We start from the raw sequence: 18,774 nt of genomic DNA on the forward strand, positions 1-18,774 counted from the left end.
TGCTTTGCTAAAACGTACCGATAATTAATGCCATTCTCTATCAATATAGTGCCACATTACACTCGATTATAAATGTAAGTCTCTGTCTGCTGGACCAAAGACGTAATACGACATGCCATCCATTCATCCCCTGCTGGGTCAAGACATAGAGTTCATGTTAGTCTTTATCTCCTAGGTCAAAGATAACAGTGCAGCACTGGACCAATAATGCATGTCAGTCTTTATCTGCATGTTTAAGACAAACTACCGCATTAAATGCATGTCAGTGTACATTTACCGGCCTTTTGACATCCCAATAATTCATATTAGTCTATCCCTTTTTTGCTGCATCGAACTCAGTAAAGCATATCAGTCTCTATCTGCTGTATGACACTGTAGGACACATTAATGATCATATCTGCTCGACTTGAGGCATAGAGTCACATCGGACCTATCTCTGTCTGCTAGGCTCAAGACAATGCCGCATCGGACCTATCTCTGTCTGCTAGGCTCAAGACAATGCCGCATCGGACCTGTCTCTATCTGTTGGACTCAGGGTGTATACTTATTGCCCATATCAGATGTCCCTATCCGCTGGACTCAGGGTGTATACTTATTGCCCATATCAGATGTCCGTATCCGCTGGACTCAGGGTGTATACTTATTGCCCATATCAGATGTCCGTATCTGCTGGACTCAGGGTGTATACTTATTGCCCATATCAGATGTCCCTATCCGCTGGACTCAGGGTGTATACTTATTGCCCATATCAGATGTCCGTATCCGCTGGACTCAGGGTGTATACTTATTGCCCATATCAGATGTCCGTATCTGTTGGACTCAGGGTGTATACTTATTGCCCATATCAGATGTCCCTATCCGCTGGACTCAGGGTGTATACTTATTGCCCATATCAGATGTCCGTATCTGCTGGACTCAGGGTGTACACTTATTGCCTATATTAGATGTCCCTATCCGCTGGACTCAGGGTGTATACTTATTGCCCATATCAGATGTCCGTATCTGCTGGACTCAGGGTGAACACTTATTGCCCATATCAGATGTCCGTATCTGCTGGACTCAGGGTGTACACTTATTGCCTATATTAGATGTCCCTATCTGCTGGACTCAGAGTGTACACTTATTACCCATATCAGATATCTCTATCTGCTGGACTCAAGATATAACTAGCGCCCGCATCGTTCCCGTCCCAATCTGTTGCACTCGATGATGCAGCACCAGTCCAGATTATGACATTCCAGTCTTTGCAGGCTCTGTTGGTGGCCAAATACGTGTCATATCCTATTAAGAAAACTCATGTCTTGACATACTGATAATATAGCAGTGGCGTAGGAGCGATCTCAAAGTTTGGGCGTGGGGACAATGAACGGCCGGCCAACTACCTACCCATAGTTTCCCTGAAATGTTTTGGACAACCAAAGAAAAACCGGACATCACATCAAATCCGTATCAGTTCATCTAAATGTTCACTCAAATTGGATTTTTCCCCCCTTTTCTACTGTCATTTGTGGAGCGAGGGCAAAGCATATGCTGTCCCTCCTCCTACTCTCAAATTTGGAAATTTGCCACCCCATCCTTCTCCTATGCATATTTATAATTATTACTTTGTATATTCGAAAGTACTCCCAAGATGCATTTAGACAGGGTAACAATATTTTCATGAGTATATTTCTAAATTGGTGATATCTAAGTAATTAAAGTAATCATTTTACTTTTAACAAAATGAACAACCCGAGGAATATGTATATTACATTTTTACTATCGTATTTTTGTGACTATCCTTTGAATTACATTAATCGCATACAATTGGCAAATTCCTCGAAGCACTTTTCTTTAAACCGAAAGCACTACATTTACAAGGCATCAATTAGTTGATTTACATAAAATGGTGAGATAACTTGAACTGTTATATATGAGTTGCAAAAGTGCTTTGATGAATGTTTTCCGTTTTCTTTTTCAGAATCTGTACATCAGATCCTTTCATGACATATTTTTCAATTGTTGTTTTTATCATATTTTGTACATGTAAAACAGCTGATTCATTTTTGGTCCTTATAACAAAGGAGTATCGTTATCTTCCCCTTAAGTGTTCGCACGGAGTTGCAATCTTGATTTGCTTTTAAAAGGATTGCAAAAGTATCCGGAAATCCAAACAAGCTAAACTTAACCTTCTTCTTTATCTTATCAATAAGTGCATCTTGTAGCTTGTCAAACCTTTTCATTTTTTTCGGACAAAGAACGAGTTTTCCGTACTGGAAGAAAAATTATATTGAGCAGATAGGTAAGAAGAAATCTACACTTAGAACAGTCCTTTCAATCAAATAAGTGCCAATTTGCATCAGCTAGTTTCCAAACATTCACAATGTCATTTTGTCGCGGGTATATCTTGTCACTGTTCCATCACTATTCCTTTGCTGTTCCGTTGTTCTATGCCTTTCATTGAACCTTATTCAGTACATGTTTTCATTACGGCTTAGTTCGTGTAAGTGAGATCGAAATCACTTGGAGTAGAGCATCTCTTTAGAGGGTGGTCTGGGCTTCATAAGTTTGGTGAGTCGGGCTCGCTGGTCGGCCGACATACTCGGTAACTTGACGGAAGACGCTGATGATGTAGATATCCGAGAACTGGGTCGTCTCTGAAATAAATCAATACGTAGGATTCAACTAAAGTATTTTGAAATATGTTATGCAATCTATCTTGAAAAAAACGTGTTTCCCACCGTACAGAAATATTTCACCTAATAATAAATGGCTTTGATATTTGCCTTTCTAATTATTTAACCATGAGACCAACTTGGCGGATTACGCGAAAAGGTGTATGACATATTCAATGGAAGTATAAATCTGGTGCATTACAGTGCTTTATTCATATCTTCTTTTGGGATATGCTTAGAAGAGCTATTATTGCTCTTAAATATCAATTATGGATGAATAGAAAGATGTAAACTTTACAAACTATGTAAATAGTATCAGATTGCAATCATATCTGCTTGGAAATGAATCTTGTATAGCCACTTATAGTTTCTATGCAATATTTCTATTTCTTTTGATATTGAAAACGGCGTAAATTTTGAAAAAAATATTTATTAAGGTAACTTGACATGGACAACCAAGATGGCGTCACGAAGTTGGGGTTGGTCACATTATTTTCTCGTATAGACAATAAGCTGCTACAAAGGTCTAAAGACGCATTTTAATCATTTAATACACAGATATACAATTGTAAAAATGCATTTAATTTACAAAATTAGAAAATCAAATGTTCTGAAACTCACCATGAAAACTAGTCAATTTTTATGGCGCATTTTGCGGAAAAGTTATGTATCCAAACTGAAAATAATTTATATCCTCATATCTTTGAATATGTTCTTTAGGTGCTCCACCTATGAACAAAAGAATTTATCCACTGACCTTTATGCTTTTTAGGGTGTATAATATAGAGATTTATAATTTACCAACGAAATTCCAGAGCAAATAGCATAAAACTCAATGGATAAGTTCTTTTGTTAATAGGTAGAGCACCTGAAGGACCTATTCAAAGATATGAGGATATAAATTATTTTAAGTTTGGATACATAACTTTTCCGCAAAATGTGCACAAAAATTGACGAGTTTTCGTGGTGAGTTTCAGAACATTTGATTTTATAGTTTTATAAATTAGATTCATTTTTACAATTGTATATGTGTGTATTAAATGATTAAAATGCGTCTTTAGACCTCTGTAGCAGCATATTGTCTATACGAGTAAATAATGTGACCAACCCCAATTTCGTGACGCCATCTTGGTTGTCCATGTCAAGTTACCTTAAATAACAAGTAATGAAATCGTATGTGATTCGGAACAAGTTGCTAAGACGCATAGTCTTACCGTTTCTTCGAACCCCTGGCCAATGTCGTAAGAAAATGAGCGTTCTTTTCCCTGGACAGCGAGTGCGGATATGTGGGTATGTGATGGCGTTGATTGTCTGAGAACTTGACTAGAATTTACGCCGATCATCCCCGCCTTTGGGTCTACTATCAATGGCTGATGTTCTGTGAACACTCGGTTAAAGTTGTTGTCTCTGTTTTGAAGTTCTAATCGGTAACGACGAACTTCTGCACGAAGTTTCTCAAGCTCATCGTTATAGTCCTATTTCAAAATAAAATTAATACATTGGATAACTGTAGCAAAGATAAATACTGAAAAAAGGAAACAATCCAACATACAGCGATGTTAATAAAAGTACAAAGTTGTGACGGACCTGCGCAGAATCCATTTCGTAAGACTGGAACGTTGGTGACAAGATTCTTGTAAGTCTATTATATTTACGCGCAAACATTGGTTGAGAGGAAGGCGTGGTAAGAATTTTCATTAACCTATTAAGAAAATTATTATCTGTACAAGTATAAGGTAATGTTACGGTAGTCAGTCAACGTAACCAGTGTTAGTATAAACATATTCATTCCCAAGAGTACATAAATAGATTTGTACAATTACAACAACAAGTTAACATGATATTTAGGAAAGGATAAGAATGAAAGACACGTCTTATTGAATTATTCTCCTTAGTGACAAGTGTTCATGGGTTCCGTACCAGCGCTGGCCTGTTCTCCACAAGTCACAGACAGCTTCGCGACATGGATCAGAGACAATGCATGAATAAAGAATGACTTTACATTTTGAGACTTCAGTCTTCTATCTATTAAGACAAGGAACACACTTGTTTCGCAAGGGGACAGAGGTCGCGAGGTCTTCATTGTTGTCATGTGCTCTACCTACTGCGCTTACCAACCGGGCAACTAAACAGACTTTAACTACCCGCCTAGCATAATTATCTAGTAAATAAAATCTGTGAAAAGATCCTTTGGAAGCATAGAAAGCAACAACGCAACAAAACAGCAGACTGGGTTTGATTGAGTCTGTTCACGAGATGTAATGAAATGTGCAACACCCCTCACGTCCCTAGCACCAGCTTAAGCGGAGTTCTATTAGAGTACAAAAAGAATGTACTCCATGATCCTAAAGGACCAGAAAATATCATAACAGTGAGTCCGAGTACTGGGAGACTTTCTACAGTCGCCACACAGCACTTAAAGACTGCCGTTAAGATAGTTAATAAAAATCTGTGAAAAGATCCTTTGGAAGCATAGAACGCAACCTAACAACACAAATCCTTTATTTCAAAATAAACAGTTATACTGGTAGTATAATTAATATAATTAATAAACTGTTTATAGTATGGTGCTAAATCCTGCTTTTTCTGATTTGGAATTTACATAATTCTTTTCCTTTTCAAAGACATGTCATATCTCTAGATATCCACAAAATATGAAACAAAATAGAATCTACTTAGTAAGTAAATTTAAAAAACAATTTTCACGAAATCTTTTATCATCACCTTTTAACAAAGAAATGAATGTTTATACATGTATGTAATACCCTATATGTTGAACCACTTCGTTGGATAAATCTGTACGTCGATGTAGCAAAAATATTCGGTCTAACTTCATCGGTTCACGATCAAATTTAATTCATAGTCGGCAGAATTCCACCACCCTTCTCTCCCACCCCATTTTAAATTGTCTAATTATACTGCATTATATATCTTATATACGTTTTGTGTAGTATATAGATTGTCATATACAAACGCATTACAATAATGCATTATTGTCTATTACAGCATTTTAGTTATTCAGTCTTATACTTTATATCTGACACTATACATCAGGACGCACTCAATCACTCAACCCTTTCATTGTGCATTATATGAGCCGTGCCATGGGAAAACCAACATAGTGGCTTTGCGACCAGCATGGATCCAGACCAGCCTGCGCGGATCAGGATCCATGCTGTTCGCCAACAGTTTCTCCAATTCCAATAGGCTTTAAAAGCGAACAGCATGGATCCTGACCAGACTGCGCGGATGCGCAGGCTGGTCTAGATCCATGCTGGTCGCAAACCCACTATGTTGGTTTTCTCATGGCGCGGCTCAATTATCATTTAACTAATCCTCTACAACAACGATATGTTACAGAAATATACAAACCGTAAATGACTGTTGGACGGGGGCAGTTCTTGGAATTTTAACCACGTGATTCTGTTGCACAACATCTGATACTTTCTTCTGAAAATCTCTTCTTAGTGATCGTAATTCACTTTCTAATAGTTTTACTCTTGCTATTAAACTTTCTTTTACTTTATGTGTTTCGTCTAATAACATTTGCATTTCAAGACATTCCTTCTCTAACTTTTCATTATTTTTTTCTAAGTTTTTAATCGTTTCACTAGCTCGTAATTGTTTTGTTTGCATAGAACGTTCTAAATCAGTAACTTGTTTCCTAAGATTTGATAACTCTACCTCCCTCCTTTGTATTTCATCTGTTTTAGAGTTTAACTGTTCTTCAACTTTTTGTCTCAACTTTTCAATGTCTTTCTGAGCATTGATAAGAAGGTCCCTGAGATTTTGAGTTTCAAGTTTTTCGTCATTTAATGCTTTCTCTGCTGCTACAAGCTTCCTTCTCCACTCGTCCTCCTTGTCACATGTTTCCTGAGCAACAACTTCTTTAATTATTTCCGTTTGTTTGTTCCTCTCGCGTTCCAATTTTCTTTCTAATTCAATGACTTTATTTTCCAGTTTTACCATTCTACCTCTAGCATCTTCTATCACGTTTGTAATCTCATTCTCATACGATTCCTTCAATGCGTCAATTTCAACCTCCTTCTCATGATTTCGAGTAAATAACATGTGTACGACTTGAGTCAACTCGGCCACTTTCTTTGACATCCGAAACTCCAGCGTTCGTTTAACTTTATCGGCCATTTTTATGGTTTATTTGATATAGATATCAACCTATCCGAAACCTGTCACTGTATAAACCCGAATGGTCATCTACCTATTATTTTCCTTGTCTTAAAGCATTAAGAAGCTTTTCACCTGCTGCATACCCGACCGTTTCCCACTCTATTCATGTGGGAGAAAATAACTCTCTGAAAGAAAGAAGACAGGATACTTTATCGATCATAATGATAATTTGTGAAGGAAATACTTCGATTTCTAAAGAATTATAATTGCAGATACGAGATTTACATTCAATTATAAATTATTTATGACTATAGAAATATCGTAATTATATCATCATATACCTGTCATTACACGTTATTCAAGGTAAGGAATATTTCAGTTTTCAATAACCTACAATTATTTCCAATCAACAAAAATGTAAGGACTTTAAATAATAGATATAAAAGAATGAGTGAGTTTGATTTTACGGCGAATCGACACAAAAAGGTCATATATCACCTAGATATAAACGAAGTAGAACGTAAAGATATTACTATAAACGGCGATATCGTCTAAACACACAATGAAATAACATACCTTCTGCTAAAACATATATCTCCTACATTTTTACGGAATATTATTCCTTGTTTTTCACTGCGGTAGCCTAGTTTTAAAGAAACTTAATGATTAAACCATTTAATCCTTTCCATTCAGATCAAAGGTAAATTCAGCTATAAAAATTGAGAAGAAATCGCCTTGATATGTACGTAAGGATTTGAATTTTAACTATTTTGAATGCTAACAATATATTACACCAGGGTTTAAATATCAGTCAAGTGTTTGTGTGTTATCGTGGATTGCGGATCAATAGCACACCAAGGTTGACAATCACAACAAATCATGACTTGTACAGTCTTTTCAATACGATATAGAATTGGTAACAAAGTAGCCTTTTAACACAGGGCAATTAACTGTCGGATTGTTTTATTTTCCTTTGTTGAGCGCGAAAATGACAGAAAAACAAACAGTATAAATACGGAAATAAAAGTTCAAAATGACGATAGATTAATTTGGAAACAGCACAAGTCGTTAAGTTTCACTGTTTGCATAGTACAATAAAACAAATACAACATGAATGTAGAAAGTATTTTTATAACGCAGTGGCAACAATTTACGCATTTTGATAAACAATGAAGAAATATTCTAAAAAGTGTAATGTCATTAGCTTCATATACAAACACATCTATTATGAAATATATTTGAATAAATGAATATACAAGTCAAGCTATTGTGCCCAGTCATTTTATTGCTACGGGAATCGATCGGCTATGATCCATTAATCAGCAGCAGCAGCAGCAAGAAAAACAACAACAACAAAACAACTATTTCTGCCAAGGTTTAATAATAAGGTCGTGACATGCGTCAAACACTAGCTACTACAGTCTCTGGTAGAGACAAGGGCGGCCCAATGTAGATTAGCGTTATCTTTGGAAGGCAGGCGATATCTCGTGCTAAATGACAAAGGCGCGATCGCGGCCCATGTGAGATAGACGTGTTCCGTAAGAGATAGATATGCCTTATGTGATACCTATGTGTTGTTGTTTGTGAGCTTATTTATAGCTGCCACTGGAAAACAAAAGGGCGACTGTAAGTAATCTTTAGTTGGAGAAGGGTGCTCCTCCAAAAGATTGTTCCTAACTTCTGGTTGGAGGAAAATGTAAGATTCAGAAGACGCTCCAATTCCAGAAGCTTTCCTGGTTCTTTAGCATGCCAGGTGTAAAGCACCGATGCACGGGGCTCTTATCCCTAATATCAATATAATTAGGATGAGGATCAAGCTCACGACCTCTGGTTTCGTAGTCCGACAGTGTTACCACTGGACCACTGCGCCCGCTCTAATACATGTGACTACCGTTTGACCAGTCTTATACACTGATTAAAATTTGGAAACCAGGCTCAGAACTCCAATACCCGCCTTTGTTGTTTTTGAGCACAATACAGGTATTGATTAATAATAATATTGTGTTTCTATTCTGACCTGCAAGCCCAGATCTGCAACCCCAAAATACTAAAGTTGCACACAGGTACCTTACTGTGATAAGAAAAAGTTGAATTATGCTAATTTTATAAATGGAAAGAATACCGTTTTCTGATACATTCCACTGTTGCTACACTTTAAACGTTTATTCCAGCTTGTTGGTGTCCATGTTTAAACAAAGCAATGTCAGTGCTAAAAGTTTGCTTAATATTTTGAAAGCATTACTCGTCTTTTCATGTTATCCTTTCTCTAATCTCCCTGCTTATACCATGTCCCACAAAAATGCTAAAACTAAATTCCTTTTTAAATCTGTCTTTCAATCATATCAGGTAAATATTTTAAAGATAAAAAAGGAAGTTTGCACGGTCATTAAGTTTTGTCACAGAATTTGTCAAGTATATTGATTTTGGATTGATCATTTTGTAAATGTCCCAGGACAAATTATCAGTTTCTTGTCAATTCGTGCCTGATATGTTAAAAAAACTCGTGCACAAATTCCATCGATTATTGACAGGTAATTGTATAGGTCGACAGGTAACTTAACTCCAACACTTGAGAATAAGGAGACGTTCCTTCTTTAAAGCGCCCACTTCATAGATTTTTGTTGAAAGTTAATTTATTCTGAGCTTGTCATTAAGATGTATTTTGCATATAGGCCTTAGGCATGAACGTACTATCGCGAAGAATCTCTGAGTGGCAATTTTCCATGTTTCGTTGGCTAGAAACAGACATATCTTCATGTTTATGATGTTAGCAAGTTTGAACGAAAGAAGTCAACATTTTACATTTTCTGTAATCGGTGCAAGTGCTGTCGAATCAATCTATGTATAGCTCATTTTAGATAGCAGCTGAAGGAGAGCAGTAGTGCCAGGGAGTTGAAAGCATAACAGCAGAAATTAAAACGTGAAGGATAAGGTAGAGTAGATGCATGATGGTTGATCATGTTGATTCAGTAGTATATGGAGGTACAATTGCCTGCGTAAATGGAATGAAATTGGCAAGAGAACAGCTAGGACAATGGGGTAGTGTAATAAATTGAATGAAACTATTTGTCAGCAAGCTGTCTACTACCATGATAAGCCCCTCTTACAATAACTGCCTCTTTGATAGCAATATGCTTCTATATTGTTGAGTTTTAGAATAAGAATAAATTCGTTTACCAACAAGGTGGCTTGGGTTTTTCTAGTTCCACGAACATTATCATATAAGAACCCACAAAAAACAGGTAGACAAAGAGAAAGTGGCAGTGGAGATACACTTTTGGCTGCATATTTACAGAATGACATTGACAAAAGAACGGCTGTGTCAAGCAAGGTGAGTAGAAGGGATGATACATACTCATTCACAAAGAGAAGGAAAATAGCCGGAGAACAGCAGGTCTAGGAGGTAGACAAAGAGAAAGCAACATTGGAGACATATTTTTGCCTGCATATTTACAGAATGACAGTGACATGAGAACAGCTGTGTCAAGCAAGGTGTGGGGAAGGGTACATACTTACTCATAAAGAGAAAGAAAGTAGCAGGAGAACAGCCGTGACTTGCGAATTATTACATGTATGCGTATAGATTAAAGAACAGAAACAGAAATACCTGGAGCTAGAAATACCTGGATAAAAGGTTTGCAAGAGGACAAGGATATGTCAGGCACCTGGGTATGTAAGGTTTTACGGATGGACGAGGATGTACAAGAGTTTAACTACCCAGTGGTGGTTTTGTCGCTGACCGTTCCAAGGCGGTGCCCCACTGTGTCCCCATTATTTGTTCGTTTTGCGCTAGCGTGTTTGCTTTGATTTTGGAACGTGGCTTTCCCTGTTGGATATTTATCATTGATTTTAACCAAAGAACGTGGGCGCTGGTGCGTAACGGTTTGCAAGAGAATGGAAGTATGTACGGGTAAATAAAAGGGCAAGAGTAAGTTTGTAAGAGATCGAGGATGTATGAGTCTGTTAAGGACGGACGAGGGCCTGCAAAAGGATAAGCTTGTGTATGTGTCTACAAAAAAGGGACGAGGGTGTGCAAGGACCTGTAAGCAAGATTATGCATTAGAAAACAAACATTTGACTCATACTCTACAGTTTCAAACATTTTTGACATTCCTCAGTAAACTTACAAGGGGAAGAGGGTGTGTACAACAGCCTGGAAGAAGTAGGGTAATGTAAGTGTATGCAAGAGCACGAGGGGTGGGTGGGTTGTAAGGGTCTGTAAGAAACCGCGTGTAAGAGGACGAGTATATATATCATTAAGGTGACGCTTCGAGTGCGAGAGGTCGTGGGTTCGATCACAGGCCGCGTCAAACCAAAGACGTGAAAAATGGTACCAGTAGCTCCCTTGCTTGGGTCTCAGCATTAAAGGGAAACTGGCTTTTTCTCTCATACCCTCGCGGCGATGGATTCCACCAAGAATGTGTCGAGAGTGATTAATATAAGTTGTAGAACTTGCTTCACAATCGGCCTAAAATAAATTAGTATAATTATAAGGTGACAGGGTCTTGTCAGGGCCTGTAAGAGGACGAGGGTATGGCAGTGTCTATAAGAACAGAAGGGCATGTCAGTACATACATGAGGACGATGGTGTGTATGGTCTACAAGAGGATGATATGCAAAAATGACGAGGCTGGGTCTACAGTGTACAGGGTGTGCGAGGTTTTAAAGGAGGACGATGGTGTGCCAAGGCAAGAGAACGAGAATGTGTAAGATTAGGCTTCTGAAAACAAATATTCAATTTAGACAATTTACAATTTCATCTGATCTCATTTTTTTAACATTCCGTAATCAATTATGTATGTATACATGTACTATGTCAACCTCTGTAGCTACTCTAATGTTTGAGTTAAACATGGTTTGCATTAAATCCTAAGGAGACATCATTCTTGGAATTGTCACCTATTTTAATACACAAGATATTAAAGACGAGTATTGAAAGCGTTTTTATCAGTGGATGTGCAGCTATATATGTGCAAACAGTAGTAGATTTATTTCAAAATTAAGTATTCGATCAGCAAATATTTACTCAGTGCTTAATGTGTTCCAATCATTATGAAAAATGATTTCAGATATCAATAACGTGTCCTTCATCGTCAACAAGTGTTAAGAGTATCGATCAATTAAGCTTTTATAATGCGGTATGAAATATTGTAACTATCATGAAAGATGATACCCTCTTTGGCTAAAATCTTTTATGAACATTATCATTAAATAAAATTCATTAAAACTTACAAAGCAGCTGTAAAGCGTGGAGTGGGTAAAGTATATAAATCTAAACAAAAGAGACAAATAAAATTTAAGAACCCGTTACTCGCTTGCGAAATTATATACAACTATGTTTGCAGTATCAACTGCGCTGAGCTGGACTAAGCAATATAACATATGATTAAGCTCCAAAAGGTAATACGAAATGCCTGCAAAAGCTAAAAATAAAAGTATTTTTTATTCTGATTCAAGCTACATGCGAATCTTAAAACAGGTTATATAAACATCAAATTCCTAATTGTCATTACTTTGATGTTTGAAAAGAATACTTTTTAATAGTTATATCCAACTCCCATCTAAAGGGAAATATATTTATGTTTTTATTGATTCTATATTTCTAGTATGATTAATACAGTCCTTCATACCTTTTTAGAATATTTTAAGAATATATGACTGTACATATACTGTGTCATGAAAAGTATGACTTAAAAAATATTATACATGTTTGCATTTAACACGTCCTGTGCTGTGTACGGCTGAGATGTCAGCCTCCTCTGAATCTTTTCAAGTAACACCTGGAGTTGTATATAGTCTTCTAAGGAAATTTATCCCTAGACCCAGACGTGCAAACAGTGTTATTCGTTATTTTGTTTAAAATGCTGTAAGAACACAATCTACAAACTACATTTCTGCGTTACAATGAAAACTTGTTACATTTGTTCGAATCTTACTTCGTAACAACGAAATCTTAAATATAAAATCTTATCTGAGTTCGTTATAACGCATTTACAATGTACTCATGTTTTTCGTTATAGAGAATTATTCTTTCGCTATTGCAGGATTAGACTGAAAAAAGTGTCGTTATTTCAAAATATAAATAAAACAAATGAATAATTCATTGGGTTTAACGCTTAATTAAAATGACTTTGGATAAAAATGTTTATTGTTACGCGAAGTAAGATGATAAACAATATAACAAGCTAAATTTACAATTTTTCTACGATTACGTTAGAAATGAATGTCATTACTCACATTTTATAGGATAATCAATTCCATTAGGCTAGAAGATACACATTCTACTATGTTTAATACCAACCCAGCCAGCATGCCTATATCGGCCCGATATAGGTATAATGTCGGCATGTCGGCAAAATATGCCGATGTAGGGCCGATGTCGGGCCGTTCTAGTGCCGTTGTAGTGCCGCAAAATATTGAAATCGGTAGATCGACGTCAATCCGTGTAACTATTTCGTTCGTCGGATTGACATCGGGCCGATATTGGATTCTCTAATATAGCTATATTTTTCAAAATATTATTGATAAACGTGAAAAAGTAATCTAATTGTTTATATGTGCTAATTTATGAAGCAAATATGATGTATGCCAGAATTAATCAAACTAGTTTCCAAACAAAATTTGTAGACGGTATTTATCAAATTTTTATATGTAATAAAGGGAGGTAATTATCAAGATGCATTTTTATTTTTATGTAAAATGCCGCCATAGAAATATTTATATTTACAAAAAAATGAAAATTTAAATATGTTTAAAATTCTAATTGAACAATTTTAATAGTGTTAAGATTATACAGAAAGCTTACGTAACTGTATAAAACATATAGTATATAGTTGTGAAAAATATCATATCAATCAAAAATCAAACAAGCATCATACACATGATGTGAAACACATCAGTTCTCAAGTACATTACTCTGAGAATTTATAAAGTGTATATTTTAAAAACTTTGATAAAGCACTGTGTGTCACACTATTTCGCGACCACGATATGATCTGTCAATATCGGGCTGATATCATTTTGATATTGGGCAAATATCGTTTGCCAATATCGGACCAATGTCATTATGATCTTGGCCCGATACCGTCACCCGACGTCGGACCGACATCATTCCTATTTGCAGCCGAAATTGAAGCCGATATCGGGCCGTTATAGACAACGACGTCGGTTTGATATCGGACCGATATAGAATGCTGGCTGGGAAATATAATATTGAGGTTCAAATACAAACCTTGAAAATAAACATTAATATTTTGTGTATTCAGTAATCTACAATTAAGAGATTAAAGTAATCTCTATTAAAGTGAACCAGCTTAGTGCTTTTTGGTAATGGAATATCCCAGATCAGATAAAGATAACCTGCGAAATCTTAATATGTCATTGTACACTTTCAAATTTTTTTTGTGATCAGTAATAAAAGATTTATCTCCCGCTAAAATTAACAAGGCAATATTTGGCGCAAGTAATTATCTCTATAAGAAAACCGTTAATAGATTCTTTGATCACAAAGCCATTAAGACTCTATTTTTAAACGTTTCGCCGTGGCTTTAAACATTTTCAGAGGCATATCTTCTGGGATATAAAAAAGCCACAAGAAGCGGTAATTTTATTAAAAACTATTGGACAATAAAATCTGTGAAAAGATCATTTGCAAGCATAGAACGCAACCAAGCAACATAACAACAGACAGTCAGTTTGGTTGACTCTGTTCATGAGAGGTAATGAAATGTGCTACACCGTTCAAACACCCTAGCACCAGCTTAAGCGGAATTCTATCATAGTAAAAATGAATATACTGCATGATTCCTTGGACCAGAAAACATAACACCGAATCCAATTTACAGTCACTACACTTGAAGCTGCTGTGATAGTTAATAAAATCTGGAATTTTCAGTTGTCATATGCTGATTTCGTTAATTTTATGCTCATCAATTAACTTTCCTGTGTTTTGTAAATGTTAATTGTACATCTTTGACTACATTATGTTTGTTGTGCTTTTCAATAATTAAGAAATAAAAGCATGTTTAAATGCAACTTAAAGTAAATGCCTGTCAGCTGAGAGCAATAACTGCGCTGGACCAAGGTTCTAACAACCAGTCAAAGTTTATCTATTTATAAACGAGCAATCATATTATGTTTACTTACAAAATGCTAGTTAAAAATCTTTAAAGCCGGTAGTAATTGGGTATTTCTGTGAGTTTTGTTATAAATAAAGTGGTCCATCTCAAAATCTAACTAAATATTCATATTTTTCGCAGATCCCAATGTCGGTTACATCGGGATCACGCTGAAACGCATAATATTTTTGCATTTTTACATTATTTTTCGCCTTTTTCATGGACTTTGATATCTCTTTTGGGGGACATTCATAGTCATTACATAGTTTCTATCTCTTGCAACGGTCCAGTATATCTATGAGTATTTCACTACGAATTGAAATATCAAAAGAAATATCTAGTATATGTTATCATGTTTTATGTCTGTCGTTACATGTTGGCAGTTTTTCTCTGTTTGATTTACATAAGCAAAAAAGACCAAATGAATTGAAACAGGGCATTTTAATAACAAATGACTATATTATTATATAACTGCATAATATTATCATGTTTTAACTTTTTCAAAATGATTATTTTAGATTTCCTTCTTTTCATATTCATCAAGTCAACATAATAATTATATTTCTTATATATACTGATTTGCTATCACTAACAGATCGCATTTTGATAGCCTAGTGAACTTTCAGGAAAAAAGCAAGGATAAATATGCAACAGGGAAAGCCACGTTCCAAAAAACACAGACTCCCTAAACGTTAACCCAGCACGCGGACGCGCACACGACCAACACACACACACTCACGCAAAGCAAACACACCAACACACACTGGCTCACACAAAGCAAACACACTAGGGCAAAACGAACAAATAAAGGAACACATGGGGCACCGCCTTAGAACTGTCAGTGCCAAAACCACCACTGGGGAGCTTAAACCGGTTTATGGTGCACCTAACCTGACTCTTACCCCCAACATGTTCCAAAGTCACAGGATAGTGTAGATAAAAGTTATCCCCGCCAGGTGAAACTTTTAACATACGCAATGGCAGCAGAAGGCGTGTTGTATAAAACACACAAAAAAACTTGCATATTTATATAAAAAGCAATCCTTATGAACCTAAAACACATGTATTCAATGCCTTTGCAGAAGACAGAGCAATAAAGGAAACATCCTTGGCCCGACGAAGACACAAATCAAAATAGCTCAGTCCCTGTCCTTCACCTGTTCCGTGAAAGGAAAGCGTAGCGTCCAACTGTGAAAGGGCTGAACACCATCCATGCGGTGTGTCTCGAGTCTTAAATATAAAACTGAGAATTAAAATGTTATTTTAAACACAACTGTGCCAGTAATATCATGAATATCCATGAGTATGCAAATCAGTGTATTAATATAAAATAATGCGTGTATGATACTGCATATTAAAGACAATGCACTGTCTCTGTTCCCTTTTCATGCCATTTTCACTGATTCTTTTACTATCAATAGCCTACGGAGTTAATCATGATGGACTCATCGTGTATATGGTTAATTGTTATTTCCTATAGTGAACGGTTTCCATGGAAACAGTGCAATTATATACAGTTCAAAAGAGCAAATTAAACATTAAAACATTAAACATTAATTAATTACATGTATTAGTATATCGATAATGACCAGAAACAACCGATTACCCGCGGAAACGGGAGGCAAGGCAATACCATCTTCTGAAAGAAAATGTAGATTTTGTAATGTTAAAAATTTGTTAAGGAAAGAAAAAAGTATTCAGTGAAACGCTATTTCTATGTTAATCCCGGCTTTTTTCAAACTGGAGCGCAAATATAACTGTACTAAATAAACTTATTATATTTGTCGACGTAATAACAAAGAACTTAACATGCTGAAATATCTATTGGAAAACTGGTGAAACTATTTGCCTTACAAAGGGATTACATTATAATTTGATGTGTAGTGTAGTACTACATGTGTATATGTATCACACTGCTTCATATATTTAGTAATGTATGTCGTTCTCCATTGACTTGCAATTTGTTATAATTTAAAAAATATGATATGCCCGCCATTATTCACTGTATAATGATGAAAATGATGCTTATGTAGTTTACTTGATGTAAACCATAAGTTGGAAAAATAAAAGTTGAAAGGTGCAAGTTAAAAGGCTAAAGAAACCCGTTTTTGACATGATTTCATCTTCGAAAGTTTCATTCCCAATTTAATACTTTTTTCTTTAACGAAACTCGTAAATAAAGACCAGTCTGGAAATAAAGAACTTCTACAGATAAAGACCACGTAGCTTTTGGCATTTACAGACATGATTTTTGTCACCATCTATATACATACCCCCAACTAAATTAAGAAAAGACTTCATTCTGAAATCAAACATTTTAGATCTTGTTAAACTGTGAGTAAAGACCACTGTCGCTTCGAAACCACTGAGCATGGGCCTTACATTCAAACCATGCAGTGCTACAGACCATCATTTCATCTAAACAGAGACCACTAGTTTCATTCTCAGGTTATAAGTACTACATTCAAGATACAAGATACAAATTTTATTTTAAAGTCGGTGTTACATATAATACAGACAACATTAGCTATGTATAGCTATTGACCAACATAAGGTCAGAGACCACCAATTCAAAAAAGTACAGGGAACTTACTGGGAATGAGGTAAGTGTATACCTGGGAATGGGGTAACGTCTGTGCATTCTGATTGGTCATGCATGTAAACAAACCCAGGAAGTGATTATTTTTTCAAAATTGATATTTTTTCACTGCATTTACAGTATTTTATTATACATTTTGACAAAATTTGCTACATTTTATGTGTATTTAAAAAAGTTTTATCAAACGAATTTCTCCCGCCATGCCAACGATGTAAACAGGGGGTCATCTCATTCGCGCGAAAATTACTTAAATAAAGTATCACTATTCATATGTTTTTCGTCCGATATTTTGGTAGAACTAAGATAGTTCTTGAAAAATATGTAGTTAGATATACATGTTTCGATGTATGGAAGGCCGTACACGCCATAATGTTATAATGTAAGTCTATGGGAAAACAATTGGTGGTCTCTACCCTATATTAGAGCTAAAACATGACTTTCGTCGGAAGACATCACAGGTAATGTTAATGGGCACAAATCTGTTGTAAATGATGTAGAAAGACGTTTTCGTGCAAAAATAAGCGTGAAATTTGAATATTTTTTAAATTTTGGCCTCTTTTTTGGACAAATGTGCCCATTTTTATCTGAGCTTTTGGGCCAAAAAGGATCATTTTTATCTCTGTAATGTCAGAGAATGATAAAAATTAATAGACTTTATTTCTATTTTTTACGGAATGAATCATATTTCAGCTTCCAAGTCAAATCCAATGCAGATAACTTAAATCTTCACGAAAAATTGCAATCAGACGACGACAGGGACTGAATCTGGGCATATAAATCGACAGGGGGTGACCTCAGTAAACTGTCCATATCTTTCTTAAAACTGAACATTTCTTGATGAAACTTTGTAAGACATTTGGTATTGGATCATGTTTGACAATATCACTGTACAATTGGAAAATGTGATACAAAACATTCATCTATAGGTCAGAGACCACCAATTCAAAAAAGTACAGGGAACTTACTGGGAATGAGGTAAGTGTATACCTGGGAATAAGGTAACGTCTGTGCATTCTGATTGGTCATGCATGTAAACAAACCCAGGAAGTGATTATTTTTTCAAAATTGATATTTTTTCACTGCATTTACAGTATTTTATTATACATTTTGACAAAATTTGCTACATTTTATGTGTATTTAAAAAAAGTTTTATCAAACGAATTTCTCCCGCCATGCCAACGATGTAAACAGGGGGTCATCTCATTCGCGCGAAAATTACTTAAATAAAGTATCACTATTCATATGTTTTTCGTCCGATATTTTGGTAGAACTAAGA

At 35.8% G+C, this 18,774-nt stretch overlaps 1 protein-coding gene across 3 annotated transcripts; it reads right to left on the minus strand.

Moving 5' to 3' along the window:
• Window positions 1–1,650: 1,650 nt before the first annotated feature.
• On the minus strand, window positions 1,651–13,071 carry LOC123522991 (vimentin beta-like). Of its 3 annotated transcripts, none has more exons than XM_045300565.2 (4): window positions 13,020–13,071; window positions 6,027–6,967; window positions 3,869–4,129; window positions 1,651–2,636 (listed from the first exon to the last, which is right to left on the minus strand). In XM_045300565.2, the coding sequence occupies exons 2-4, from the start codon at window positions 6,798–6,800 to the stop codon at window positions 2,499–2,501; spliced, it is 1,173 nt and encodes a 390-aa protein (XP_045156500.2). In that variant the 5' UTR covers window positions 6,801–6,967; window positions 13,020–13,071; the 3' UTR covers window positions 1,651–2,498. The 3 variants fall into 3 exon arrangements, with proteins under 3 accessions (XP_045156500.2, XP_045156499.2, XP_045156498.2); XM_045300564.2 differs by lacking the exon at window positions 13,020–13,071 and adding an exon at window positions 8,905–9,199; XM_045300563.2 differs by lacking the exon at window positions 13,020–13,071 and adding an exon at window positions 7,359–7,599.
• Window positions 13,072–18,774: the final 5,703 nt, after the last annotated feature.

This window comes from Mercenaria mercenaria, chromosome 8 (assembly GCF_021730395.1).
Source record: "Mercenaria mercenaria strain notata chromosome 8, MADL_Memer_1, whole genome shotgun sequence".
Classification (NCBI taxonomy): domain Eukaryota; kingdom Metazoa; phylum Mollusca; class Bivalvia; order Venerida; family Veneridae; genus Mercenaria; species Mercenaria mercenaria.

What these genes read in the sequence shown, in the direction of transcription:
- LOC123522991 (XM_045300565.2), bottom strand. Translation starts at nt 6,800, where the DNA reads ATGGCCGATAAAGTTAAACGAACGCTGGAGTTTCGGATGTCAAAGAAA. An exon ending in CCGTCCAACAGTCATTTACG is followed by an intron (nt 4,130 to 6,026) that starts GTTTGTATATTT and finishes ATTTTGAAATAG; the next exon opens with GACTATAACGATGAGCTTGA. An exon ending in GCCAGGGGTTCGAAGAAACG is followed by an intron (nt 2,637 to 3,868) that starts GTAAGACTATGC and finishes GATTTATTTCAG; the next exon opens with AGACGACCCAGTTCTCGGAT.